Source organism: Suncus etruscus, chromosome 19 (genome assembly GCF_024139225.1).
Source record: "Suncus etruscus isolate mSunEtr1 chromosome 19, mSunEtr1.pri.cur, whole genome shotgun sequence".
NCBI classification, from domain to species: domain Eukaryota; kingdom Metazoa; phylum Chordata; class Mammalia; order Eulipotyphla; family Soricidae; genus Suncus; species Suncus etruscus.
In genome coordinates, this window is record NC_064866.1 from 1,771,577 (window position 1) to 1,798,210 (window position 26,634).

The 26,634-nt window shown below is 47.7% G+C and overlaps 1 protein-coding gene across 1 annotated transcript; it reads left to right on the forward strand.

Moving 5' to 3' along the window:
• The first annotated feature begins 11,443 nt into the window (after positions 1 to 11,443).
• RIIAD1 (regulatory subunit of type II PKA R-subunit domain containing 1) lies at positions 11,444 to 20,696 on the forward strand. The gene is made up of 5 exons (XM_049765998.1): positions 11,444 to 11,509; positions 12,016 to 12,092; positions 18,169 to 18,215; positions 19,383 to 19,561; positions 20,457 to 20,696. Exons 1-4 carry the CDS (start codon positions 11,444 to 11,446, stop codon positions 19,451 to 19,453), a joined length of 261 nt encoding a protein of 86 aa, XP_049621955.1. The 3' UTR covers positions 19,454 to 19,561; positions 20,457 to 20,696.
• The last annotated feature ends 5,938 nt before the right edge of the window (positions 20,697 to 26,634 follow it).

Here is a 26,634-nt window from a genome sequence, read left to right on the forward strand (position 1 = left end):
AATCGTCAGTCAATCAATCAATCAATCAATCAATAAAGTATTTAAAAAAGAAAGCACTCTAGCATGGAGTCACTTCTCAGGTCCCCACATTCTTCCTTAGTCTTCTAAACTCAACACTAAGTTAATGTACATAAAAAGATTGGGGTGACAGGATGGACGGTGATTTGATTCCCAGCATCCTATATGGTTCCCTGAGCCTGCCAGGGGGTGATTCTGAGCGCAGAGCCAGGAGTAACCCCTGAGTGCTGCTGTGTGTGACCCAAAAATCAAAATAAACGAAAAAGAAAAAGATTGGGGTCAGGGTGGGACAAAGAGAAACTACAACGAGTAGGGCATTTGCCTTGCCAGCTTTGAGCTAGGTTGGATTCCCGGCATGCCCACAGGTTTCCCCAGGGTTCCTGAGCACAGAGTTAGGAGTAAGCCCTGAACACTGCAAGGTATGACTCAATCTCTCCACCCTCAAAAAATTCTTCTAGAAGTGCTGGGGGGAACATGCAATTCCAGGGAGGGATCTCAGATCTCCCCCAGACAAAACAGGGTTCATGCATGCACTTGATGCCTCTTCCCAACCCCCACGAAAAGATGATTCACTTTAGAACTGAATTCTTCAGAAATGAAGAATTTTCACTGGAAAAGGAGGCTATTTTTCAGAAAGGACAAAATTTAGTGGTGATTGGTATGTGTGGGCAGTAGGACTCGTCACTAAATACTTGCTGGCCTCATCAGGAAAAAATAAAGCAAAGACATCTGTAGCAGGATTTTTGAGCGTGACAAATAACAGCTTATATAACTTTCCTTCCCTCCAGTGACTTCTATCTCAAATGGCACAGTAAGACAGGCTGTGGGGTACATGTGGAACAGCCGATAGGGTGTTTGCCTTACATTTGTCAGACCCAGGTTCAATCCTGGTCATCTCATGTGGTCCCCCAAGCACTGGCCAGAGCAATTCCTGAGTGCAGAGATAGGAGTAACTGCTGGGTGTGGCACCTCAAAAGATAAACAATAACAACACAAAACAAACCAGGCCTCAAGAAGTGAACATGGAATGTTATTATGGGAATAAAAATAGGCAACCATGGGCTGGAGCAGTGGCCAAGAGGTAGGGCATTTGCCTTGCATGCGGCTAACCTAGGATGGACTGTGGTTTGATCCCCTGGTGTCCCATAGAGTCCCCCGAGCCAGGAGCAATTTCTGAGCGCAGAGCCAGGAGTAACCCCTGAGCATCACCGGGTGTAGCCCAAAAATCAAAAAGGAAAAAAAAAAAGGTAGCCAGGGAGATGGTTAGAATGTTAGTTCTGCAGACTGGAAACCCCAGGCTTTGCCATAGGGAGCACAATCAGCTATGTACTTCACAAATAAATAAGGGGTTGGAAAGATAGTACATTGGTTAGGGCACTTGGTGGCTGACACAAATTTAATCCCCAGCACCCCCATCTGGTCTCTTGAGCAGAATTAGGTATAAATTCTGAGTACTGCCAATATGACCCAAAACCAAACAGCAATTTTATTTTATTATTTTTGGTTTTTGGGCCATACCCATGGTGCTCAGGAGTTGTTCCTGGCTCTGCGCTCAGAAATCGCTCCTGGCAGGCTTGGAAGACTATATGGATGTCAGATCAAACCGGATCAGTCACGTCAAGGCAAATAATCTACCTGCTGTGCTATTGCTCTGGTGCCAAAACCAAAATTTTAAAAAGAAAGAAGAGGGTGGAGGGAGAAGAAGAGGGAGGAAAGCAGATGGGAGAACACACACTTCACTTACAGGGCTCTCAGGTTTGAATCTAAAACACTCCATAACTGACACATAAAAGAAAAGAAAACGGGCCAGAGCGATGGCGCAAGTGGTAGGGTGTTTGCCTAGCACATACTAACCTAGGACGGACCGTAATTCAATCCCATATGATCCCCCAAGCCAGGAGCGATTTCTGAGCGCATAGCCAGGAGTAGCCTCCGAGTGTCATGGGGTGTGGCCCAAAAGAGCAAAAAACAACAACAAAAATAATAATAAAAGAAAACAAAAATCTCGATGACAATTTAAAAAAAAAAAGAAAGGAAAGGAATGTCTCTTGTATATCATGAAAGAGTTTGAGATTTGGGCCATGGGATATAATCAGTTAAGGAAACTTGTTTTTTGGTTTTTGGATCCCACCCAGCAGCGCTCAGGGGTTACTCCTGGCTCTACGCTCAAAAGTCGCCCTGGCAGGCTCGGGGGACCATATGGGATGCCAGGATTCGAACCATCGTCCTTCTGCATGTAAGGCAGATGCCTTACCTCCATGCTATCTCTCCACCCCATCTTTTTTTTTTTTTTTTTTTTTTTTTTTTTTTTTGGTTCTTGGGCAGTTAAGGAAACTTTGAGTGGTTGGCAAGAGAGATAGTTCACTGGGTGAGTAGGGCATTTGCTTTGCAACTGGCTGACCTGGATTTGATCCCTGTCATTCCATATGATCCCCTGTGCCCCCAGGAATAATTCATAAGTGCAGAGCCAGGAATAACTCTTAAGCCCTGCCAGGTACAGATTCCCCCCACCACCAAATAAAAGAGAAAAGAAAGAATGACTTAATTGAAGCTCAAAGCACCAATTTGAGAAACTGGCAGGAAAATGGCTGTCAGCTCATGCCTAGGGTTGGGGAAGGGGTGGGGTCTCTCTGCCTGTGTTTGTAACTTGCACATTTTACTAGTCCAGACCCATACTAGTTAGTATTCCAGCCACAGTAATAATTTAAATTGGCTTAATATTTTGTTTGTTTTTTGTTTTTGGTTTTGGGGCCACACCAGTTTGATGCTCAGGGGCTACTCCTGGCTAAGCGCTCAGAAATCGCCCCTGGCTTGGGGGGACCATATGGGACGCCGGGGATCAAACCTTGTTCTTTCCTTGGCTAGTGCTTGCAAGGCAGACACCTTACCTCTAGCGCCACCTCACTGGCCCCAAATTTGCTTAATTTTTTAAAACTTTATTTATTGATTGATTGTTTGGTTGGTTTGGGCCACACCTGGTGGCACTCAGGATTTACTCCTGACTCTGCACTCAGAAATCACACCTGGTAGGCCCGGGGACTATATGGGATGATGGGAATCAAACCAGATCCCTCCCAGGTTGGCCAAATGCAAGACAAATGCCGTACTGCTGTGCTATCTCTCTGGCCCTAGATTTATTAATTTATTTATTTTTGGGTTTTGGACCATACCTGGTGGCACTCAGTGTCACCCAGAGCCACCCAGAATATATATACTCTCTGAGCACAGAGCCAGGAGTAACCCCTGAGAACTGCCAGATGTGGCCTAAAAACAAGCAAACAAACAAAATAATGGGGGACTGAAGCTATAGCACAGCAGGTAGGGTGTGTTTGCCTTGAACACGGACAACCTGGGTTTGGTTTTCAGCATCCCATATAGTTCCATAAGTATTCCAGGAGTAATTTATAAGTGCAGAGCCAGGAGTAACCCCTGAGAGCTGCCAAGTATGGCCCCCAAACCAAAAAATAAAATAAATAAAATAAAAAGAATAAAAAGAAATAAATGGGATCTGGAGCAGTGGCGCAATGATAGGGCATTTGCCTTGTATGCGCTAGCCTAGGACAGACAGCGGCATCCCAGATGGTCCCCCAAAGCCAGGAGTGATTTCTGAGTGCATAGCTAGGAGTAACCCCTGAGCATCACCGGTGTGCCCACCCCCCCCCAAAAAAAGAGAAAGAAATGAGGACATAAGGAAATAGAAACACACCTGCTGCTCATGGATTGGAAGGATTAACATAATTAAGTGATACTATTCCCCGAAGCATTGTACAGGTTTTTATGAAGTTCCTATAAAAATACTCAGGATGGGCCCGGAGAGATAGCACAGTGATGTTTGCCTTGCAAGCAGCTGATCCAGGACCAAAGGTGGTTGGTTCGAATCCCAGTGTCCCATATGGTCCCCCGTGCCTGCCAGGAGCTATTTCTGAGCAGACAGCCAGGAGTAACCCCTGAGCACCGCCGGGTGTGGCCCAAAAACCAAAAAAAAAAAAAAAAAAAAATACTCAGGACATATTTTAAAGAAATAGACCAAACACTTATGAAATTCATATATAAAACAAAAAACTTCCAGAAATATCTAAACCAGTCTTTGGGAAGAAGTTAGGAAACATTCCTTTCCCCAACTTCAAAATGAAGAGGTTGGTATTGACAGCATGAAAATGGTATAAAACAGATCCAGAACCAGGAGTAACCCCTGACATCTGCCAAGAAGCTTGTGAGGGTCAGAGAGATAGCATGGAGGTAAGGGGTTTGCCTTTCATGCAGAAAGTCATGGGTTCAAATCCCGGCATCCCATATGGTCCCCCGAGCCTGCCAGGAGTGATTTCTGAGCATGGAGCCAGGAGTAACCCCTGAGTGCTGCAGGGTGTGACCCAAAAACAAACAAAGAAGCTTGTGAACCTCAAAAGTAAAGGTCACCAGAAACAAAGACTGCCTGTGGATTGCCTGTGGATTGGGAGAAACTGTTCACTCAATACCCACCTAAAAAAAGATAAATAGCTATAATATCTAAGTTATATAAGACACTTGTTAAAACTTAACAAGGAAAAAAAAAATCACCTAGCTCCACCAAAGGTGAGAGTGATGAACAGAAACTTCCTCAAAGAACATATACAAATGGCCAAAGTGCCCATTAAAAAAATGCTCTATATGGGGCTGGAACGATAGCATAGCAGTAGGGCGTTTGCCTTGCATGCGGCTGACCCAGGACAGCCCTGGGTTTGATCCCCAGCATCCCAATTTGGTCCTCTAAGCCAAGAACAATTTCTGAGTGCAGAGCCTGGCCCAAACACCAAAAACAAAAACAAACAAACAAACAAACAAACAAAAAAACCCTACCAGTGCTGGAGTGAATGTTGAGAGAAAGCTGAGGCAATGTAGACTGGTCCAAAGTTTTGAAAAAACTATTTGGACATTCCTCAAAAAATCTAGAAATTGAGCTCCCATTTGACCCAGTAATACTGCTCCTGGGAATATACCTAGGGACCCCAAAACACAATGGAATACTATGCAACTGCTACTAAAAATAAAGTCGTGAAATTTGCTTATAGGTAAATGGATATGGAGAGTATCTTGCTGAGCAAAATGAGACAGAAAGAGAGGGATAGGCATACAATTATTGCATTTATATGTGAGATATAAAATAAAGTAAAAAGATATTATGTTGGACACTGGAGTGATAGCACCATGGGTAGGGCCTTTGCCTTGCACATGGCCAACCTGGGTTCCATCCACAGCATGCCATATGGTCTTGGTCTCCTAAATCTGCCAGGAGTCATTTCTGAGTGCAGAGCCAGGACTGACCCCTTGAATACTGCTACGTGTGGCCCCAAACCCCAAAACAAAAGCGGAAGGCTGGGGCCGGCGAGGTGGCACTAGAGGTAAGGTGTCTGCCTTGCAAGCACTAGCCAAGGAAGGACTGCGGTTCGATCCCCCGGCGTCCCATATGGTCCCCACAAGCCAGGGGCGATTTCTGAGCGCTTAGCCAGGAGTAACCCCTGAGCATCAAATGGGTGTGGCCTGAAAAACCAAAAAAAAAAATAAATAAAAAACAAAAGTGGAAAGTTGCACTGATGAAAGGGGCTGTGCATTTTATGGCTGAATTCCAACAATGAACTTGTTTGTAACTATGGTGCTTAAAGATATTATTAGAAAAATGTAAATAAAATCTAATGATCTACCAAAAAATCTAGTCTATTAATAATAGTCAAAGACAATAGAGATGAGGTCCAGGAAGTTTGTCACAAATAGTAGGGAAGTGAAGCTAGGGGAGAGAAAGGACCACTATGACAATGAGAGTTGGAAATACTATCTCTGGACAAGAACTGGGTGATGGAAAGAGGTAAAGTGATGTACAAGATACTTTTCAAGTAAGAACATTGCAAACTACAGTGTCTAAAGGGAAAAAAAATTAGGAAGGCAGAGACAAAGAGAGAAAGAAAAAGAGATAGAGAGAAAAAATGTCTGTCATAGAAGAGAGGGTGGAGGGCAGGAAGGAAACTGAGGACATTGATGGAGGGAAATGGGCACTGCTGAAGGGATGGGTGTTGGTCGCTGTAGGCTGGAAACCCAATCATGACCAATTCTGTAACTCATGTTGATTAAGAAAAAAGTTAAGACACCACAAAAGCACCGAGGCGAGAGCAAATGATCACGCAAGGAGTCTATAGTTAATCCCATGACAGTACACTTCAGGGGGGAGAAAACCTGTATCTCCTAGGCCAAGGGAATTCCCTCTACAATATCCCCAATAGTTACTATGCCTATGCAGGGGGAATAAGACAAGGGGAAAAAAAAAGCACAAAACAAATCATTTTTCCACATATTTATTTATCGATTGATCGATTTTTTGACGTCTTTATATTAGTGTAGAGATTGAAGTTGATGTCTCCAATATTATTTTATTTTATTTTATCTTCTCTTTCTCTTTCCTTTTGCACTCCGGCATGAGTTGATTTCAGAACCGAGACTGTTGTGTGGTGCTTGTCTTTATTGCTGTGGTGCTCACTGGATATTTAATTTGATATTTCTTTCTGTATTGTGGTGGTGTTTCAATCGCCTCTTTCACAGCCTCTCTCAAACTGAGGTTGAAATCCTCTGGAAGGACTCTGCCTGTTTTCAGCATACTTGACTTCTTTTTTTTTTCCTCTTATTTTGTACCTCAATCTATTGCTTTTCTTTCCTTCAAACAAAGCCACATAACTCGATTTATCTAGCTCCGCCTCATAAATAGAGGGGGAGACAGGGAAAGGTACCAGGACCAAACAGATATATGATCACTAATAGTGAGCAGGACAAAGAGGGGATCACCTACTCTAGCAGTCTGGGGGGTGATGGTGGGGTATATGGGTTGCAGAAGGGGAACTGGGATGGGGGAGGACAAATTTGGTGGTGGGTATTCCCCTGATTCAATGTTGATATGTACCTAAAATACTACTGTGAAAGATATGTAAGCCATTATGATCAAAATAAAAAAAAGTTAAGACAAAAAATTTTAAAGCATATTTTTATTGATTGATTGATTGATTGGGTTTGGGGCCACATCCAGTGGCACTGAGGGGTTACTCCTGGCTCTGAGCTCAGAAGTCACTCCTGGCAGACTCAGGGGACTATATGGGATGCTGGGAATCTAGCTGGGTCCTCCCAGGTCGGCCACATGCAAGGCAAACGCCCTAACACTGTGCCATCTCTTTGGCCCAGAAAAAAAAAATCATTAAAATAAATAAATATTTAAATAAATAGATCTGTAAAAATTTTAAAAAAAGAAGAGAAGAAAAAGGGACTTGAGCCATAGTATAACGGGTAAGCGGCCTATCTTTCTTTCATGTGGCTGATCCAAATTCAACCTGAGTTGATTCATGGTGCAGGGCCAATCCCTCAAATCCCAAATATTCCCTGATAGTCTTCTGAGCACAGCTAGGTTTAATTTCCAAGTGCAGAGCCAGGAGTGACCCTGCGTATCACTGGGTATGGCTCAAAAACAAAACAAAAATATATAATATTTATATAAAACAATATTTAATAGAATAATACACAATTTTGATATATCATAATAATATACTGTTTTATATTAAAATAATATTACCACACTAATTTATTATATAATTGTAAAAAGATGTCGTATATATTAATGAGATTGTGTTCTTTGCCTTGGGGCCACACCTGACAGTGCTCAGGGCTTTAATGAGATAATATGCATTGCGATTTTCAAATTAAGTTCTTTTTTCTTCTTTTTTTTTGGTTTTGGGGTCACACCCAGCAACACTCAGGGGTTCCTTCTGGCTCTATGCTCAGAAATCGCTCCTGGCAGGCTTGGGGGACCATATGGGATGCTGGGATTCGAACCACCGTCCTGCTTGCAAGGCAAACACCCTACCTCCAAGCTATCTCACCGGCCCCCTCAAATTAAGTTCTAAAATCCAGTGTGTATTTCACACATAGGGCACATCTACCCTCCTTCTTTTCTGGGACAGAAATCATGTCCCAGGACATTTCTGGTCATTGTTCAGGGTCAGCTCTGGGGTGGGGGACACTGGACAGAGTGAAAAGTGATTGATGTTGACCAACAGGAACTATCCATTTGAATTCATCTCATTTCAGTTCCTGGCTTAAAAAAAAATCACTTCTGACAGATGGTAGCCTCTCTCTCTCCTTCTCTCCACCCACACCACTCAGAAGTCTGCACGAGCAGGGCGTAGACCACCCAACATCCCTATAAAGGAAAGGGGCCAGGTAGATAAACACACACACAGACACACACAGACACATAGACACAGACACAGACACAGACACAGACACAGACACACACACACACACACACACACACACACACACACACACACACACACACACCTACCTACAAGTATTTGGAGGGCAGAACGATAGTTCTGCAGGTCTGCCTTGTAAGGAGCTGACCTGGGCCCAATCTCCTGAGTACCGCCAGGATTAAATTCAGTCCTGAGTGAGCTGACCTGGGCCCAATCTCCTGAGCACTGCCAGGAGTAAATTCAGTCCTGAGTGTAGAACCTGGAGTAAATCCTGAGCACTGTTGGATGTGGTTCCCCAAAACAAACAAACAAACAAACAAACAAATAAATAAATAATTTTAGGGCCGGAGAATCAAAACCAGACAAATGATAGACCAAATGATTTCTTTTTGTTTTGTTTTGTTTTTGTTTTTGGGCCACACCCGGCGGTGCTCAGGGGTTACTCCTGGCTGGCTGCTCAGAAATAGCTCCTGGCAGGAACGGGGGACCATATGGGACACCAGGATTCGAACCAACCACCTTTGGTCCTGGATCGGCTGCTTGCAAGGCAAACGCTGCTGTGCTATCTCTCCGGGCCCAGACCAAATGATTTCTACCTTGCATGGCTTTTAGCTCTCCACCACATCATCCAGATTTTTGTCCTGCCTGGGAACTGTTAGCAGTGTTATTTCTTAGTCTTTGCTGCAGACAGAGATCATCAGTGAAGTCCCCGCAAGGCCAGGCCTGTGTTTCTTGGTGGTGCAGGAACTGGCAAAGCAATCTCTCCAATGACCTTTTCTCAGCCTTCCCAGCAGGGCACCCTCCTGGCGATGTGGGCTGTGTAGGTGGTATAGGCTGGGCACGCGTGTCTGATGCCAGCCTCTTGCCCTTTCCACGATTCTATTTTCAGTTCTCCGGCTTCAAGTCTCACTCCCCTTCTTGATTAGATCCTAGAAGAACTTGCCTTTCCCAAAGACTTCCTTACTGCCTTTCCCCTCCTTGACTGATTCAGCAATGGAAGGAATGATTTCAACTTGGGGTTGGACAGATAGTTCAGTGGGCAGGGCACTTGCCTTGCGTGCATCCACCCAGGTTAGATCCCTGGCATCCCATATACTGTAGTTGCTGGAGCATGCTCAGAAATTATTCCTAAGGGTCAAGACAGGAGCAAACCCTGAGTATTGCTAGATGTGGCCCCCAAACCAACCCTCCCTTGGCCCAGGAGAACCAAGCAGTTGTACAACAGGAATACAAGGCCTTGTTTTGCATGCAGCAGACCTGGGTTTGATCTCCAGCACCCCACATGATCCTCCAAGCCTGCCAGGAGTGATGCCTGAGTGCAGAGCCAGGAGTAACCCCTGAACACCACCAGGCATGACCTACTAATAAACAAAAACACCACCCCCCAATTATGTAGACTTTGAGGAGCCAGTCAATTCTAGTCCATGAGAAGGAGATACTTGGGGCATTCCCGCTATTTAGTCCTTTCCAGCCTCTTTAGGCTGGAGACTCTCTTTTCTTTGCAGGACCCAGTTGACAACATGCTGTAAGGTGCTTTTGCTTTTGAAAAAAGAAAAAGACCCACAAACCAGGCCTGAGAGATAGGATGGCAGAAGGGGTGCTTGCCTTGTACGTGGCCAATATCCTTCTCCCTAGACCCCCCTGGAGTGACTTGTGAGTGCAGAGCTAGGAGTAAGGCCCAGTCTCATGGGTATAGTGGTCTCGAGACTGGGGTGTGTGAGATGCTCACAGGACTGGAGACACATATGTGTCATATATGTATATATGTGCAGGAGACAGTATGGTATAGTCTCCAGGCACCTTCCACATGCTCTCTGGAGTAACCCTGAGGGCAGGGAGAGAGAAGGGAGAATGGGAGGGCAGAAGGGAGGGGAAAAAGGAGAGCGGGAGGGAAGGAAGGAGAGAAGGAAGAAGGGAAGGAGGGAAAGAAGGAAGGAAGGAGGGAGGGGGAAGGAAGGAGGAAAGAGGGAAGGAAGGAGAAAAGGAAGGATGGAGAAAGAAAAGGAAGGAGGGAGGGAAAGAGGGAAGGTGGAAAGGAGGGAAGAAAGTAGAAAAGGAAGGATGGAGGGAGGGAAAGAAGGAAGGAGGGAAAAAAGAAAAAGAAAGGAAGAAAGGAGGGAAAGGGAAGGAGGGAAGGGAGGAAAGGAGAAATAGAAGAAAGGAGGGAAGGAAGGAGGGAGGGAGGGAAAGAAGGAAGGAGGGAAAAATGAAGGAAGAAAGGAAGGAGGAAAAGGGAAGGAGGGAAGGGAGGAAAGAAGGAGAGATGGAAGGAAGGAGGGAAGGAAGGATGGAGGGAGGGAAAGAAGGAAGGAAGGAAAAAATAAAAAGGAAGGAAGGAGAGAAGAAAGGAAGGATGGAGGGAGGGAAGAAAGGAAAGAAGGTGAGGCCGGGCGGTGGCGCTGGAGGTAAGGTGCCTGCCTTGCCTGCGCTAGCCTAGGACGGACCGCAGTTCGATCTCCCGGCGTCCCATATGGTCCCCCAAGCCAGGAGCGACTTCTGAGCGCATAGCCAGGAGTAACCCCTGAGCGTCACCGGGTGTGGCCCAAAAACCAAAAAAAAAAAGAAAGGAAAGAAGGAAGGAAAGAGGAAAGAAAGGAGGAAAAGGGAAGGAAAGGAGAGAAGGAAGGATGGAGGGAGGAAAGGAAGGAGGGAAGAAAGGAAGAAAGGAAAGCAAGAAGGAAGAAAGAATGGAGGAAGAGAAAGAAGGAAGGAGGAAAGGAAAGAAGAGGGAAAGGAGGAAAGGAAGGAAAGGGAAAGAAAAAAGGAGGGAAGGAGGGAAAGGGAAGGAGGGAGGGAAAGATGGAGAGAAGGGGTGTAAGAGGAAGGAAGGAAGGAAGGAAGGAAGGAAGGAAGGAAGGAAGGAAGGAAGGAAGGAAGGAAGGAAGGAAGGAAGGAAGGAAGGAAGAAAGAAAGAAAGAAAGACAGAGGGAAGGAAGGATGGAAGGAAGAAAGAAAGGAAAGAAGGATGGCGGGAAGGAGGGAAGGAAGGAGGTCTCCCCAAAGTCAAGCCTTCCCTGCCTACCTCCAAGTTCCTGGGCTGCCCAGGGTAGGGTTGGGCCTCCTTAGTGATGCTAGGGCAGGCCTGTTGGGGCCTGTTGGACCTGCTGGGGCCTGCCTGGCTTGGCCTGGCCCGTCGCCTTGACGACCCAACGGGGTACAGGATGGCGCGGAGGGCAGAGCCGGTCCCCCTGAGCCGCCAGCAGCTGGAGGAGCTGCGGGTCTTCAAGGTGAGTGGGGTGGGGAGGGGTGTCTGCCTCCAGCTCTTGGGGTTCCCCGGGGTAGAAGCACTGGACTGAGAGGTGAGGGAGGAGGAAGGGACCAGGCCCCAAGGCCCAGCCCTAGGTTGCCAGGAGCCTCCAAACACCTCACAACTTGCAGGAGGGCAGAAAAAAAGCCAATCTGAGGGTCTGGGTTAGACATGGGCAGACTTGCCATTGAACAGCCAATCACATTTCCAGCCTTGACCCCTGAAATTGCTCTTTCCCTATCATCATCATCATCATCATCATCATCATCATCATCATCATCATCATCATCACCATTTTGTTGGGGGCCACACCGGACTATGCCCAGGGCTTATTTCTGGCCCTGCAAGCACTAAGGGATCACTCCTGGCGAAGCTGGAAGACCATGTGGGATGTTTGTGCCAGGCCAGGCGCTGGACTCTAGCCACACAGTTGCCCTCTTGAGCCAGCCTGACCCTTAGCTCTTGCCTCCCACCCTCCACCCCCAGATTCAGACCCGGATCGCTAACGAGAAGTACCTGAGAACCCACAAAGAGGTGGACCTGCTCATAAGTGGTTTCTTCAGGTAGGTGGTTTTCCAGGCTGGTCTTAAGTCTTCACCAACCACTTCCCCCTACCCCCCAGTGCCTTTCGGTATGGCAGCTGTGCGAATGGAAAACTGTCCAAAGGAAGGAAAGGCCAAAAACTCAAGGCAGGAACACCATTGATTAGAAGACTCCATCTTAGATGCTGGTTGGCTAGAGACGGAGGTAAAACTGAGCTAGCAATAGTTTCTTTTTTAAAAAAAACTTTTATTTATTTATTTATTTTTCTGTCAAACCCGGTGACACTCAGGGGTTACTCCTGGCTCTGTGCTCAGAAATTTCTCCTGGCAGGTACGGGGGACCCTATGGGATGCTGGGATTCGAACCACCATCTGTCCTGGATCAGATGCAAATGCCCTACTACTGTGCTATCTCTCCAGCCCCTGAACTAGCAATAGTTTCTGTTTCTGGGCACTGCCTCGGTCTCAACCCTGCAATACCATATTGAATCAGCCCTGCATTAATTATTTACCCTTCTTTCTCTCTCTCTCTCCTTGCCCTGAATCAAAGTTCAAAGCTGGTGAAGACTTTTGTGTCTCTGGTGCAAAAAAAAAAAAAAAAGAAAGAAAGAGATAGAGAGAGAGAAGAAAAGAAAAAAAAAAAGAAAGAGAGAGAAGAAAAGAAAAAAAAGAAGAAAAGAAGAGAGGAGAGGAGAGAGAGACCGAGACAGAGAGAGTGAGAAAGAGACAGACAGAAAAAAGAGAGAAAGAGAAAGACAGAGCGACAGAAAGAAAGAAAGAAGGAAGGAAGGAAGGAAGGAAGGAAGGAAGGAAGGAAGGAAGGAAGGAAGGAAGGAAGGAAGGAAGGAAAGGAAAGGAAGGGAAGGGAAGGGAAAGGGAAAGGGAAAGGGAAAGGGAAAAAGGGAAAGGGAAAAAGGGAAAGGGGAAGGGAAAGGGGAAGGGAAAGGGGAAGGAAAAGGGGAAGGGAAAGGGGAAAGGAAAGGGGAAAGGAAAGGGGAAAGGAAAGGGGAAAGGAAAGGGGAAAGGAAAGGGGAAAGGAAAGGGGAAAGGGGAAGGGAAAGGGGAAGGGAAAGGGGAAGGGAAAGGGGAAGGGAAAAGGAAAGGGGAAAGGAAAGGGGAAAGGAAAGGGGAAAGGAAAGGGGAAAGGAAAGGGGAAAGGAAAGGGGAAAGGGAAAGGGGAAAGGAAAGGGGAAAGGGGAAAGGAAAGGGGAAAGGGGAAAGGAAAGGGGAAAGGGGAAAGGAAAGGGGAAAGGAAAGGGGAAAGGGGAAAGGAAAGGGGAAAGGGAAAAGGAAAGGGGAAAGGGGAAAGGAAAGGGGAAAGGGGAAAGGAAAGGGGAAAGGGGAAAGGAAAGGGGAAAGGGGAAAGGAAAGGGGAAAGGAGAAAGGAAAGGGGAAAGGAGAAAGGAAAGGGGAAAGGAGAAAGGAAAGGGGAAAGGAGAAAGGAAAGGGGAAAGGAAAAAGGAAAGGGGAAAGGAAAAAGGAAAGGGGAAAGGAAAAAGGAAAGGGGAAAGGAAAAAGGAAAGGGGAAAGAAAAAAGGAAAGGGGAAAGGAAAAAGGAAAGGGGAAAGGAAAAAGGAAAGGGGAAAGGAAAAAGGAAAGAGGAAAGGGGAAAGGAAAAAGGAAAGGAAAAAGGAAAAAGGAAAGGAAAAAGGAAAAAGGAAAGGAAAAAGGAAAAAGAAAAGGAAAAAGGAAAAAGGAAAGGAAAAAGGAAAAAGGAACGGAAAAAGGAAAAAGGAAAGGAAAAAAGGAAAAAGAAAAGGAAAAAGGAAAGGAAAAAGGAAAAAGGAAAAAGGAAAGGAAAAAGGAAAAAGGAAAGAAAGAAAGAAAGAGAAAGAAAGAAAGAAAGAAAGAAAGAAGAAAGAAAGAAAGAAGAAAGAAAGAAAGAAAGAAAGAAAGAAAGAAAGAAAGAAAGAAAGAAAGAAAGAAAGAAAGAAAGAAAGAGAGAGAAAGAAAGAAAGGAGGGAGGGAGGGAGGAAGGGAGGAAGGAAGAAAGGAAGGGAGGAAGGAAGGAAGGGAGGAAGGAAGAAAGGAAGGGAGGAAGGAAGGGAGGGAGGAAGAAAGGGAGGAAGGAAGGGAGGGAGGGAGGGGAGGAAAGAAGGAAGGGAGGGAGGGGAGGGAGGAAGGGAGGGAGGAAGGGAAGGGAGGGAGGGAGGAAGGAAGGGAGGGAGGGAGGGAGGAAGGAAGGGAGGGAGGGAGGGAAGGGAGGGAGGAAGGAAGGGAGGGAGGGAGGGAGGGAGGGAGGAAGGAAGGAGGAAGGAGGGAGGGAGGGAGGAAGGGAGGGAAGGGCATTCTTTAGTCTTTTTTGTTGTTATTGTTGCTTTGGTTTTTGAGCCACTCCTGGCTCTGCACTCAGGGGTCATTCCTGGTGGACCATATGGGATGCCAAGGATTGAACCGGGCTCAAACTTCGTGCAAGACGAATCCCTACCTGCTGGACTGCTGCTCCACTGGCATCCCATTTGGCTCCCTGAGCCCACCAGGCATGACAGCTGAGTGCAGAGCCAGGAGTTGCTAAGTCCACAGCTGGGTGTGGCCCCAAAGGAAACCAAGCAAAGCAAAAAGGAAAAGTTAAGTCCCCACAGCCAAGTTTCTCCTCTTAAGTTGCCCAACGAGGATCCAGCCCCTTCCCTGATTTGCAGCTGGATCTGTATTGGACCCCAGAGGAGCTGGGGTTCAGGGTCAAAACCCTCTTCTTTTTTTTTTTTTGTATCAACATTGCATCAGTTTAGGTGCTAACATGGTTTGTTTTTTGTTTGTTTGTTTTTTAAACACCTTGATTACATACATGATTGTGATTGGGTTTCAGTCATGTAAAGAACACCACCCATCACCAGTGCAACGTTCCCATCACCAATGTCCCAAGTCTCCCTCCTCCCAACCCGACCCCTGCCTGTACTCTAAACAGGCTCTCCATTTCCCTCATACATTCTCATTATTAGGACAGTTCAAAATGTAATTATTTCTCTAACTAAACTCATCACTCTTTGTGGTGAGCTTCCTGACCTCCTCTTCTTAAAGTTGACTCTGAGGGATCTGTTTCCCAGTTTTTCCTGCTACTGTATTCCTCTCCCTCCTTGCTTTTCACTGTTTCTCATTTAGTTTAATTCAATTTATTATTATTATTATTATTATTATTATTATTATTATTTTATTTATTTGGTGATACTCAGGGCTCTATGCTCAGGAACCAATCGTGGTAGGGCTTAGGGGTCCATCTGGGGTGCCAGGAGTTGAACCCAGATTGTCAACATGCAAGGCCAGCACCCTATCTGCTCTCCACTCCTACTGTTGATCCATTTTAGCCATTTTTCGAAGTTGCAGCTGAGTCTCAGAGAATAAATAAATTGAGAATAAGAGGATACAAGAAATCCTCTGTGAAATTTGGGCTTGCAGAGTTTGGCTTGGGCCAAAGGTAGTTTAGGGTTCCTCTTTCCTGTGTGCAATAAGAATCAGGCCATCATTGACAGCGTTTTAGCTTCTAGGGGGAAATAAAAGATGATTTGTGCCTCTCCTGCGGAGCTGGTTATCCAAGTGAGGGAGGATTCCAGTGGAAGGTTGGGGATTGCTCATGTTTTTGTTTTTGATTTTGGGCCACACCTGGCGGCACTCAGGGGTTACTCCTGGCTCTGTGCTCAGAAATTGCTCCTGGCAGGCTCGGGGAACCATAAAAGATGCCGGAATTCGAACCACCATTGGTCCTGGGTTGGCTGCTTGCAAGGCAAACGTCCTAAAGCTGTGCTATCTCTCCTGGGGATAGCTCTTAAAAGGTTGAATTTTATTTCTTTTTGCATTATTCACAAAGAATTCGAACGTGTGTGTGTGTGTGTGTGTGTGTGTGTGTGTGTGTGTGTGTGTGTGTGTGCGCGCGCGCGCGCGCGCCCACACATGCATGCAGGAGGAGGGGAGAATGTTTTAGCCACACATCAGAGATGGCTTTTCAGGGGCTGGAGAGATGGCACAGCGTAGGGGCATTTGCCTTGCATGCGATTGACCCAGGAGGGACCTGGTTCAATTCCTGGAAATCCCCCTCAAGCCTGCTTGGAGCAATTTCTGAGCCCCCCCCCAAAGGAATGGAACAAGAAGGGTGGGTGTCCACAATCACGAACCTTGACAGCATGACCCCTTTCTGCCTGAGCAAAGCAATGCGGACGAGTGCTGCCAGGAACACCTGAATTCGGGATGCAGTTGGTTTTGAATTAACGTTTGGTCATGGAAGGTTCAGTAACCTTTTACTATCGCCAGCCATAACTGTCATACTATTTCCCACCCACTCCTGGTGTTATGACAGTTGAAGAAGATAAAGCCTGCTCTGTAGCCCCTTTGCTCTTCCTGCTTCTCTGGTTTTGGAATATTGTTCTCCCTCAGTCATTTACTGACATCCCAGTGGGACCACAGGGTCCCAGTGAATGCAAGCCCTTTGGAGACTCCAGAGGTTTTGCACTTTAGTACAGCTGGGAGGGCATTGGCCTTGCACACGGCCAACCTGAGTTCAATTCCTGATCCCCCAGATGATCCCCTGAGCACTGCCCGGTGACACCTCTGAGTGCTCAGACCTGAGTATCAGCAGATATGGTTCCAAAATGAATACACAAATGAAAATAAAAAAGAAAGAAAAAGGAAAGAAAAATCATTCTCTTTGGATCTCCTGGTGCCCAATTTATTTTTATTTTATTTTATTTTTGATTTTGGTGATGCTCAGGGGTTACTCCTGGCGATGCACTCAGAAATTGCTCCTGACTTGGGGGACCATATGAGATGCTGGGATCGAACCCAGGTCTATCCTGCGTCAGCCGCGTGCAAGGCAAACACCCTACCGCTGTGCTATTGCTCTGGCCCCCTGGTGCCCAATTTAATCCCCTCTTATATCAAACATTTCCTGGGAGTGACATGACCTTTTGGGCATCTGACAACTTGGTCATTTCTTTGAAGTGAGGGTTTTGTTTATTTGTTTGGTCGGTTGGTTTTTGGGTCATAATCAGCAGTGCTCAGGCCTTTATCCTTTTTTTAATTTATTTTTTTATTTTTTCTTTTTGGGCCACACCCGGTGATGCTCAGGAGTTACTCCTGGCTATGTGCTCAGAAATTGCTTCTGAATTGGGGGACCATATGGAACTCTAGGGGATCGAACCATGGTTCGTTCCCAGGTTAGTGCGCGTAACGCAAATGCCCCACTGCTTGTGCTCCAGCCCAGGTCTTTGTTCCTATATCATCACTCAGGAATTACTCCTGGTAGTACTGGGGAATCAGGAATTGAACCCTGTTCTGCCTGGTACATGGTAAGCACCTGACCCACTTTACTCCCTTTTCAGCTCCAAGGTGCAGTTATTTTATATCTTTGGTTTCAAAATCAACCTCCCCTCTTACCTGGTACAATAAGTCGATAGAATTTGTGCTAAATTATAAGCAAAATAAATGAGAGAAGCAGAACATCTTTGGCCCACAAGGTTTCCAGGATGGCCACTTGGGAAGCTTATAGAATGACTTACAGAATGACTCAATTTAGGAACTTGAGCTAGTAATTAACTTCAAAAAGTCTAGTTTCCACAGGGCCAGAGCGATGGCACAGTGGTAGGGCATTTGCCTTGCATGCGGCTGACCCAGGACAGGCCTGGTTCGATCCCTGACATCCCATATGGTTCCTCAAGCCAGGAGCGATTTCTGAGCTCAGAGCCAGGAGTAACCCCTGAGTGTCACTGGGTGTGATCCAAACACCAAAAACAAAACAAAACAGTGTTTTCACTGAGACAATATTTGTGAATGGACTTTATGAATCATATACTCTGTGGTATTTTCACATCTCCAGGGGTGCTAGGACTGAGGAGGTGGGGTGACTCCAGGATCCGTCCCTGGACTGCAGGCTCAGTAGCCTTTTGGGGGTCCTCCTCACCTCATTTCAGGACCAAAATTTCTCCAGAGATTCGCCCACCACTCAGGATCTGACTGTTACGTTGATGCTTAAGTTCCATGAAAGCATTCCCTGGATGAAAGCCTTGGGGCCTGCTGCTAGAAACTCAGTGGGCTGTTGCCCCCAGACTGACTGCTTCCTGGCCCCCCCCAAAGAACCCCCTCTTTCCCCTTATTCCTTGATGTTTTCCAGAGAAATACTGCAAAGACGACCAGAAAACATCCCTGAGTTTGCTGCTGGTGAGTATCTTTGTGTCCCAGCGAACTAGTGATTTGACTAAGCTCAGTCTGGGAACCCCAAGCTTCATTCCCTCCCCTCTTCACCCGAGGAGCTCTAGGGCTCTGCTCACTGCCCATGAGGACAGACAGACGTGCAAGATGATCAATGAAGCCAAACATCCTCCTGTGGTGGAATGAAGGCTGTGGAGATTCCCCTAGGATCTCTTAGCAGCTATTTGTGCAGAAATCTTCAAGGCCGAGTTTCCACCCTGGCTGCCCATTAAAACCACCAGGGGAATGTTTAGGGAATGCGTGTGTGTGTGTGTGTGTGTGTGTGTGTGTGTGTGTGTGTGTGTGTGTGTGTGTTGGGGGTTGGAGAATGCCAAAACTCCTCCCCCAGGTGGGTATTTCATTACTGGGGTGCAGTTCAGAAAGGCTCCCAGGGTGAGGCTAATGGGCCTCTGCCCCCAGTGGCTGAAGGGCTGGAGCTTGAAGGGCTGGAGTAGGAGCTGAGAGTCCCCCAGCCTTGCTGGCGACTCTTGGCCTAGCAATGGGGCCACTTATCTTAGACCTGGAGTACTGGGAGGAAAGGACCAGTGTTTAAAATCCTGCTTGCAAAGTCTCTGCTGCAGCTCAGAAGCCAGAACATGTCCCTAGCCCACGTGGACATGGGCCCCAGTTACAGTCCTGCAGGGTAGGGTAGGGTAGGGTCCCTTTCTCGGTCTGATCATCTTATTTATAAAGAGCAGGGGACAGCAAGTTATATTTTTTTAAACTTTATTTATTACTGATTGCTTGGTTTTGGGACCATACCCAGCAGCGCTCATGGGTTACTCCTGGCTTTGCGCTCAGAAATAGCCCCTGGCTGGCTGGGGGACCATATGGGATGCCGGGAATCGAACCGAGTTCGTCCCGGATGGGCTGCCTGCAAGGCAAATGCACTACCTCCGTGCTATCTCTTCGGCCCCTTTGCTTCTATTTTTTGGCAGGGGGCTGGAGAGGGGGCTCCCACCTGGTGGTGCTCAGGGCCCTGTTCTCCAACCCTGCACTTGGGAATTACTCCTCCGGGCAGTGCTCAGGGGTCCATATGGGATGCCAGGCATCGAACCCGGGTGGTCACACGCAAGGCCAGTGCCCTTCCTGCTGTACTTTCGTTTCAGTCGCTTCTTTTTTTAATTTTTATCCCAGTCTATTTCACGGATCCAGAACTTCCCAATAAGATTCAGATGGAGCTAATGAAAGAGAAGAAAGTGACTTAATTAGCAGAATCTTGACGCTCGGCGGCTGCTGAGAACCCCACAGCTAGCTGGCCTCGACGGTGGACGCCTCCCTTTCCCTTCCCAGCAGAGGCGCCTTACTTCTCTCTGGTGAGAGGATGCTCTGGCTCTCAGCTGGGGTGTGAACAAAGCCAGACTGGGGAGCCAAAGAGAAATCCGTGCAAGTGTTTTGTTCTCTTGACACTATTTTGGGAACTGGGGACTGCGAAGAGAGGCCCAGAGTCTGTCTGGCATGTCTGGGCAGGCAGAGAGCTCTGAGGAGCCAGGGAGCAACATCAGAAAGGGAGGGAGTAGGCCAAGGGCCTATAGAGATACTAGAGTGGAAACAAGCCTGCTGGCTATGCACCCCACACTGTAGCGCACACACTACAGAGGCCTTTTCTGTGTCCTTGGAATGGCCAGTGGGGAAAGGAGGGTTCCATTGCTTCTGGAAGAAGAGGTGCCCTTTTCCTCCATGCTTCGAGCTCTCCAGCCAGTCTCTGTCCTTCCAACTCTTTTTTTTTTTTTTTTTTTTTTTTGGTTTTTGGGCCACACCCGGTGACGCTCAGGGGTTACTCCTGGCTATGTGCTCAGAAGTCGCTCCTGGCTTGGGGGACCATATGGGACGCCGGGGGATCAAACTGAGGTCCGTCCTAGGCTAGCACAGGTAAGGCAGGCACCTTACCTTTAGCGCCACCGCCCGGCCCCTGTCCTTCCAACTCTTGCACATGGCAGAAGAGTTCTGAAGGACTCCAAAGATTGGCTGGATTTGTTTGTTTGTTTTTGGGTCCCACCCAGTGATGCTCAGGGGTTCCTCCTGGCTAGGCGCTCAGAAATTGCTCCTGGCTTGGGGACCATATGGGATCAAACCATGGTCCGTCCTAAGACAGTACATGCAAGGCAAACGTCCTACCACTTGCGCCACCGCACCAGCCCTGCTTGGATATTTTTCTTTGGGCGGAGAAAGACACATTTCTGACTTCATGGCACCACTTCTGCCTTGCAGGATCCTTCAGAAGCAAGCAGGTCTGTGTCCATGAGCTTGGCTTTGGTGCTGCCTTGGACTCTGTTGGCTTTAGCAGATGTGACTCAGACTAAGCAGACCCTCATGCTTGGCTGTGACTCAGAAAGTGGGGCTCTTCAGCCCCCTGCTGAAGGCCTGTCTCCCCACTAGCGCCTTCAGTCAGTTCCCTCTCAGGCCCATGAATGGAAGCGAGCTACCCTCGAGGCACCCACTGGATTTAGCCAAGGCCACAGGACCACCTGGTGTTCGTGTTCTGAGCTTCCTCCTGGGTCCACAGCACAAGGGGGAGAAAAACTTATTTCCACAGAAATAGAACTAGAAGATAAATAGATAAAGGAGAGAGAAAGAGAATAATCAGCCACGGATTTTCCACTAGGGCTTGTGGCAATCACAAATCATGAGTCTCATAGGCAAGTGGGGTTTTGTGGCCTTGTCTCCGGAGGAATATTCCTTCCCGAGGTCCTTGGGTCCTTGGGGCCACACTCGGTGGTGCTCTGTGCTGGGATGAGCTCCCCGTGTTAGTTATTGGGGCCTGAAGAGAGTTGATCAATCACATGCCAGTCAAATGCATCCCCCATAGCATAGTAGTAGGGCATTTGCCTTTCACACAGCTGACCCAGGATGGACCTGGTTCGATCCCCGATGTCCCATAGGGTCCCTCGAGCCAGGAGCGATTTCTGAGCATCTAGCCAGGAGTAACCCCTGAGCATCATCATGTATGGCTCCAAAACAAAATCAAACAAAATCAAAAGCATTCCCTTGTCCCCCACTAGAGGACCTCAGGAACAGTCTGTCCACCTGCTTTTTCACTTAGGCTGAGCAGGGGGCCAGTTGGTCGCAGTTGTCCTCCAGGCCTTGGAGGTGGAGGCTGCCTGTATCATGTCCCGCCTTTTCCCTCCTTTACCCACGGGCTCCTCTTGTATTGCCATGCACCTGAGCCAGGAGTGATTTCTGAGCACAGCCAGGAGGAACCCCTGAGCGTCACCGGGCGTGGCCCCAAAATAATTTAAAAATAAAAATAAATCATATTTTAGCAGCCACAGCTCTGACAAAGAGGTCGCCCCGTTTAGAACATCTGAATGGATGGCACCTCAAAAGACACCTCAGCTGCGAAGTGGTGGCATCTTGCCTGGCAGACCCGCGACAATGCTGGGAGGGAGTGGAGTGAGTGGCTTTCAAGAGGGGTGATTTAGTCTGTGGAGAGTGCAATGACTCATCCTGGGGGAGATCTGGGGTGTTCCTGGTGGAAATGAGAACTGCAGTGTAGGTGGCTGTACTCGTGACCCCCACGACTGTGGTCACACCCGGTGATGCTCAGGGGTTACTCCTGGCTCTGCACTCAGAAATTGCTCCTGAAAAAAAAAAAAGAAAAAGAAAGAAATCACTCCTGGCAGGCTCAGGGGACCATATGGGATGCAGGATTCGAACCACCAGACTGGAGAGATAGCACAGTGGTAGGATGTTTGCCTTGCACACAGCCAACCCAAGAAGGACGGTGGTTCAAATCCGGCATCCCATATGGTTCCCTGAGCCTGCCAGGAGCGATTTCTGAGTGCAGAACCAGGAGTAACCCCTGAGTGCCGCCAGGTGTGGCCCACAAACAAAAATAAATAAATAAATAAAACAAATAAAAATAAGTCAAATAAATAAGAGAGGCTGGAGCAATAATAGTACAGTGGGTAGAGTGTTTGTCTTAGACTCAGCAGACCCAGATTTGATCCCTCCCACTTCATATGGTCTTCTAAGTCTGTATTAGAAGTAATCCCTGGGGGCCAGAGAGATAGCATGGAGGTAAAGTGTTTGCCTTGCATGCAGAAGGTTGGTGGTTTGAATCCCGGCGTCCCATATGGTCCCCTGAGCCTGCCAGGAGTGATTTCTGAGCATAGAGCCAGGAGTAACCCCTGAGTGTTGCCGGGTGTGACCCCCCCCCCCCAAAAAAAAAACAAGAAGTAATCCCTGAGGGGCTGAGGCAGTGGGGCAGGGCATAAGGCATCTGCCTTGCCTAAGCTAGCTTAGGAAAGACCACAGTTCAATCCCCTGGCATCCCACATGGTCCCCCAAGCCAGGAGCCATTTCTGAGCGCAGAGCCAGGAGGAACCCTTGAGCACCGTGGGTTATGGTCCCAAAACAAAAACCAAAACAATGCAAGAAATTACTCCTGGCAGTCTCAGGGGACTAGATGGGATGCCGGGGATCAAACCCAGGTTGGCCTCATCCAAGGCAAATGCTGTGCAAGCTCTTCAGCCCCTAAAGAGGAGATTTTTATCCAATAAATGGCAATAGGCAAGGGACAACAAATAATGCCAGCATAATGCCAGGGGGGGGGGGTCTTAACGGGCTGTCGCCTCACTACTACCTGACTTCACCTGTGGACTCTGGGTGAGGTTGAGTGTCCAGGGGTCTCCTGAACATTCTCCGGAAAGGATGAAAGTAGGGGTGCTATGATACATTCCACATATCTCCCATCATTCCTGAGAGCTCTAAACTTGCTGCTGTCACCTTGTTTGTATGCGGGAAACCCAATCTTCAACAGTATTGTAAATCATGGGGGGTCTTCAAAAGAGCTTGGACCCCACCTCCTCTACTGGCCTCTAGGCCTAGCAGCAGAAAGAAAGAAGGTTCGAGAACCTAGAGTTCTGGGGGCACTAGAAACCCCCGGGAAAATAACTGTGCATCTCTGCTGGGCTGATAAAAGTCAGACTGGATGGGAGCATTTGTTGTTGTTGCTCTGTTTGTTTGTTTGTTTTGGGATCACACCCTGCAGTGCTCAGGGGTTACTCCTGGTTCTGTACTCATAAATCGCTCCTGGCAAGCCCCAGGGACCATATGGGATGCTGGGATTCAAACCACCTGTCTGTCTTGGGTCGGCTGCTTGAATGGCAAATGCCCTACTGCTGTGCAATCTCTCTGGCAGATGGGAGTATTTGTGAGTTGAGCTTGCCCAGAGCTGGTGGCGATGTCCTCTGGAGTCTGGAGGAAGGACAGCAAGAAGGGGAAACTGAGTCAGTGCTGGGCTTCTGGACAGGAGACAAGTGAATATCCAAACATGTTTGCTGTTTTCCATCCATCACTGGGCTCTGTTTAACTTTGAGGCCAACATGAGGGGCTTCTTGGAAATGTAGAGAGTGGGCCTACTCTCTTGGGATCGGGGACCACAGGGCCAACCCCGTCATCCCCAGGATTGCTGTTCCTAGACAGGAGAGGGAGGCTGTGGCCAGAACCCCACAGCTTGGGCCTCTGCTGCCCCCTCATGGGGCATGAGAAATTCTGTCTCAGCTGGGGGAAAAGGAAGGTGGAAGGAATGGAAACAGCCACAAATTTAGATTCCTGGGGAGAGACAGATAATACAGTAGGGAGAGCAGTTGCTTGGCATGCTGTGGAGCTGGGTTCAATCCCCGGCATCCCATATGATCTTCAGGTCACCAGGAGTAACCCCTAAGTTTATGATTCAAAACCCATAAAACTAACAAAAATCTAGATTTCTGTAACCAAGATTTTTTTTAGGGGTTACAAAATCTAGGGCCTGAGCCTAAGCACCTTGTGTGTTTCCTTCTTGCAGGTGCCTGAAGAGGGCCCCAAGATCAGTGAAGCGGCTGAGGTGCTTTCTTGCTTCGATCTCTGGCTTTGCATTCAGTCCCTCTGAGCACCCGGATTATGGCCCCCAAACCAAATAAAGCGAAGAAAGAAACGTTGCAGGGTGAATCAATGATGTAGTCACTCGTTGAGTCAACAACTATTAGAACGCATAATCAGGTTGCAAAGTTTTGGAAATAAGACCTAGTCTTTCCTAGTAGTGTGCAGAGATGGTAGGTACAGTTGGTAGGGCATTTGCCTGGCATGCAAGTAACCTGGTTCAATCTCTGGCACCACCAGGGTTGGCACCACCAACTCTGTCAGGAATGACCCCTGAGCACAGTCAGTAGTATGAAAACACAACCAGGTATGGTATGGCCCCAAAGCTAAAGAAGCCAATCAAAAACAAAAACAAAACAAAATAAAAACATATTCTTTCCTCAAGAAACTTATAGTGAATGAAGACATCCAAGTATTGTAATCAGAGGCTGGAGGGATAGCACAGTGGGTAGAGTGTTTTCCTTACTGTTGACCTGGGTTTGATTTCTGGCACCCCATATGGTTCCCCCTGGAGCGATCCCTAAGTGCAGAGTCAGGAATAACCCCTGAGCATCCCTGGGTGTGAAGCAAAACCCACACACAGAAACAGAGACTGGTCATCACGTCTCATGAGTGAAATGTGGAGATGCGAGCCTAGCGGAGAACCCTCTCTTTACCAACCCCAACAACAACCAACATGGGTGATGGGGCGGCAGGAATCAGAAAACATTTCTCCACATGGGGAGTATATGTGGGAATCGTAGGCACGAGTTATTAATCTAATCCCTTTTCTCCCCATTATTCAATATTAATCAATTAATCATTACATTATTACATCTGAAAGGACATTCTTGTTTGTTTTGGGGCCACACTCAGCTATTCTTGGATCTGCCGGGGAAAGTCCTTCTAGAAGTTCTCCCTCATTCTTTTTCTTTGGGGGGGGGTGATGCTCAGGGGTTACTCCTGGCTCTGTGCTCAGAAATCGCTCCTGGCTTGGGGGACCATATGGGATGCCGGGGATTGAACCCATTTCTGTCCTGGGCCAGCCGAATGCAAGGCAAACACCATACTGCGATGCCATTGCTCCGCACCCCCCCCTCATTCTTGCCTCAGTTTTGAACACAGTTCAGGGCTATGGTCGACATTAGGTCTGCCACTAGAAGAAAGTGTTTTTTGTTTGTTTGTTTGTTTGTTTTTGTGGTTTTTGGGTCACACCTGGCAGTGCTCAAGGGTTATTCCTGGCTCCATGCTCAGAAATTGCTCCTGGCAGGCACGGGGGACCATATGGGACGCCGGGATTCGAACCGATGACCTCCTGCATGAAAGGCAAATGCCTTACCTCCATGCTATCTCTCCAGCCTCGAAGTGGTTTGATAATCACCTCTGCCTCGTGGAAGTGACTGAGGCACAGATGCTAGGAAATGTCTGCTTGAGAGCAGCTGGCCTCTAAACACACCGCACTTACATACATACATATAAACACATGTGCGCACTGAGGTATTCAGCATCCATGGGAATGTTTCCAAAGAACCACATGTGCTTTGCATGGACAACTTCTCACAGCCCTGTGAAAAAAGAACCACTTCTCAGCTTTGGTGAATGAACCCAGCTGCTGTTTCCAGGTGTGTGAGCACACCTGGCTGTGCTCTGAATTCAGGGGTCACTCCTGGTGGGGCTCAGGAAACTGCAGATATTAAAACCTGGGCTGGCCATGTACAAGGCAGATACGCTGCAGGTTAGGGGATTTAATTAATTAATTAATTAATTAGAGGCAAAAGGAGAGATGGAGCCAGAGAGATAGGACAGTGGGTGAGGCACTTTCTTTTTTTTCTTTTTTTGGTTTTTGGGCCACACTGGTGACGCTCAGAGGTTACTCCTGGCTCTGTGCTCAGAAATTGCCCCTGGCTTGGGGGACCATATGGGACTCTGGGAGATCACGGTCGTCCTAGGTTAGCATGCACAAGGCAGATGCCTTACGCCCTGTGCCACTGCTCTGGCCCCAGGGAGGCGCTTTCCTTGCATGCTCCAAAACTGGGTGTGATTACTGCCACCACATATGATTCCCTGAGATCTACTAGGAATAATCCCTTGTTGCAAGTCAACCCCTGAAGAGGTTGACTGATGGAGGAATGAGGATGAGGCCTTTCTCCTCCAGTTCGGACCACAGTTACCCTGTTCAGCCGACGGTTCTGAGGTGAAGCGGCGGGAAGAAGGCCAACAGGCAGTCAGGCTTCCGAAGAAAACAGCTCTTTATTCCGTGAAGAGGCCGAAGCCCAAAGGCCTAAGAATAGGCCCAGGAAAAAAAGCGCCCCCTGCCTTCCACAGACCCTTGCTTTTATCTCCCAGAATCAGGGACCACCCAATGGTGTGATCAGGTATCACCCAATGGTGGGAGCAGAATCAGGTACCACCCTAGGATGGGAGCAGAATGCCAGGTCCCACCCTAGGGTAGGACACAATCACCGATCAGGGTAGGGTCAGTAACATAATAATCCCATTAATATGTTTACATACAAAACAATCCCTGAGCACAGAGCCAAGAATAAGC

What these genes read in the sequence shown, in the direction of transcription:
- RIIAD1 (XM_049765998.1), top strand. Translation starts at nt 11,444, where the DNA reads ATGGCGCGGAGGGCAGAGCCGGTCCCCCTGAGCCGCCAGCAGCTGGAG. An exon ending in AGGAGCTGCGGGTCTTCAAG is followed by an intron (nt 11,510 to 12,015) that starts GTGAGTGGGGTG and finishes CTCCACCCCCAG; the next exon opens with ATTCAGACCCGGATCGCTAA. An exon ending in CATCCCTGAGTTTGCTGCTG is followed by an intron (nt 18,216 to 19,382) that starts GTGAGTATCTTT and finishes TTTTTATCCCAG; the next exon opens with TCTATTTCACGGATCCAGAA.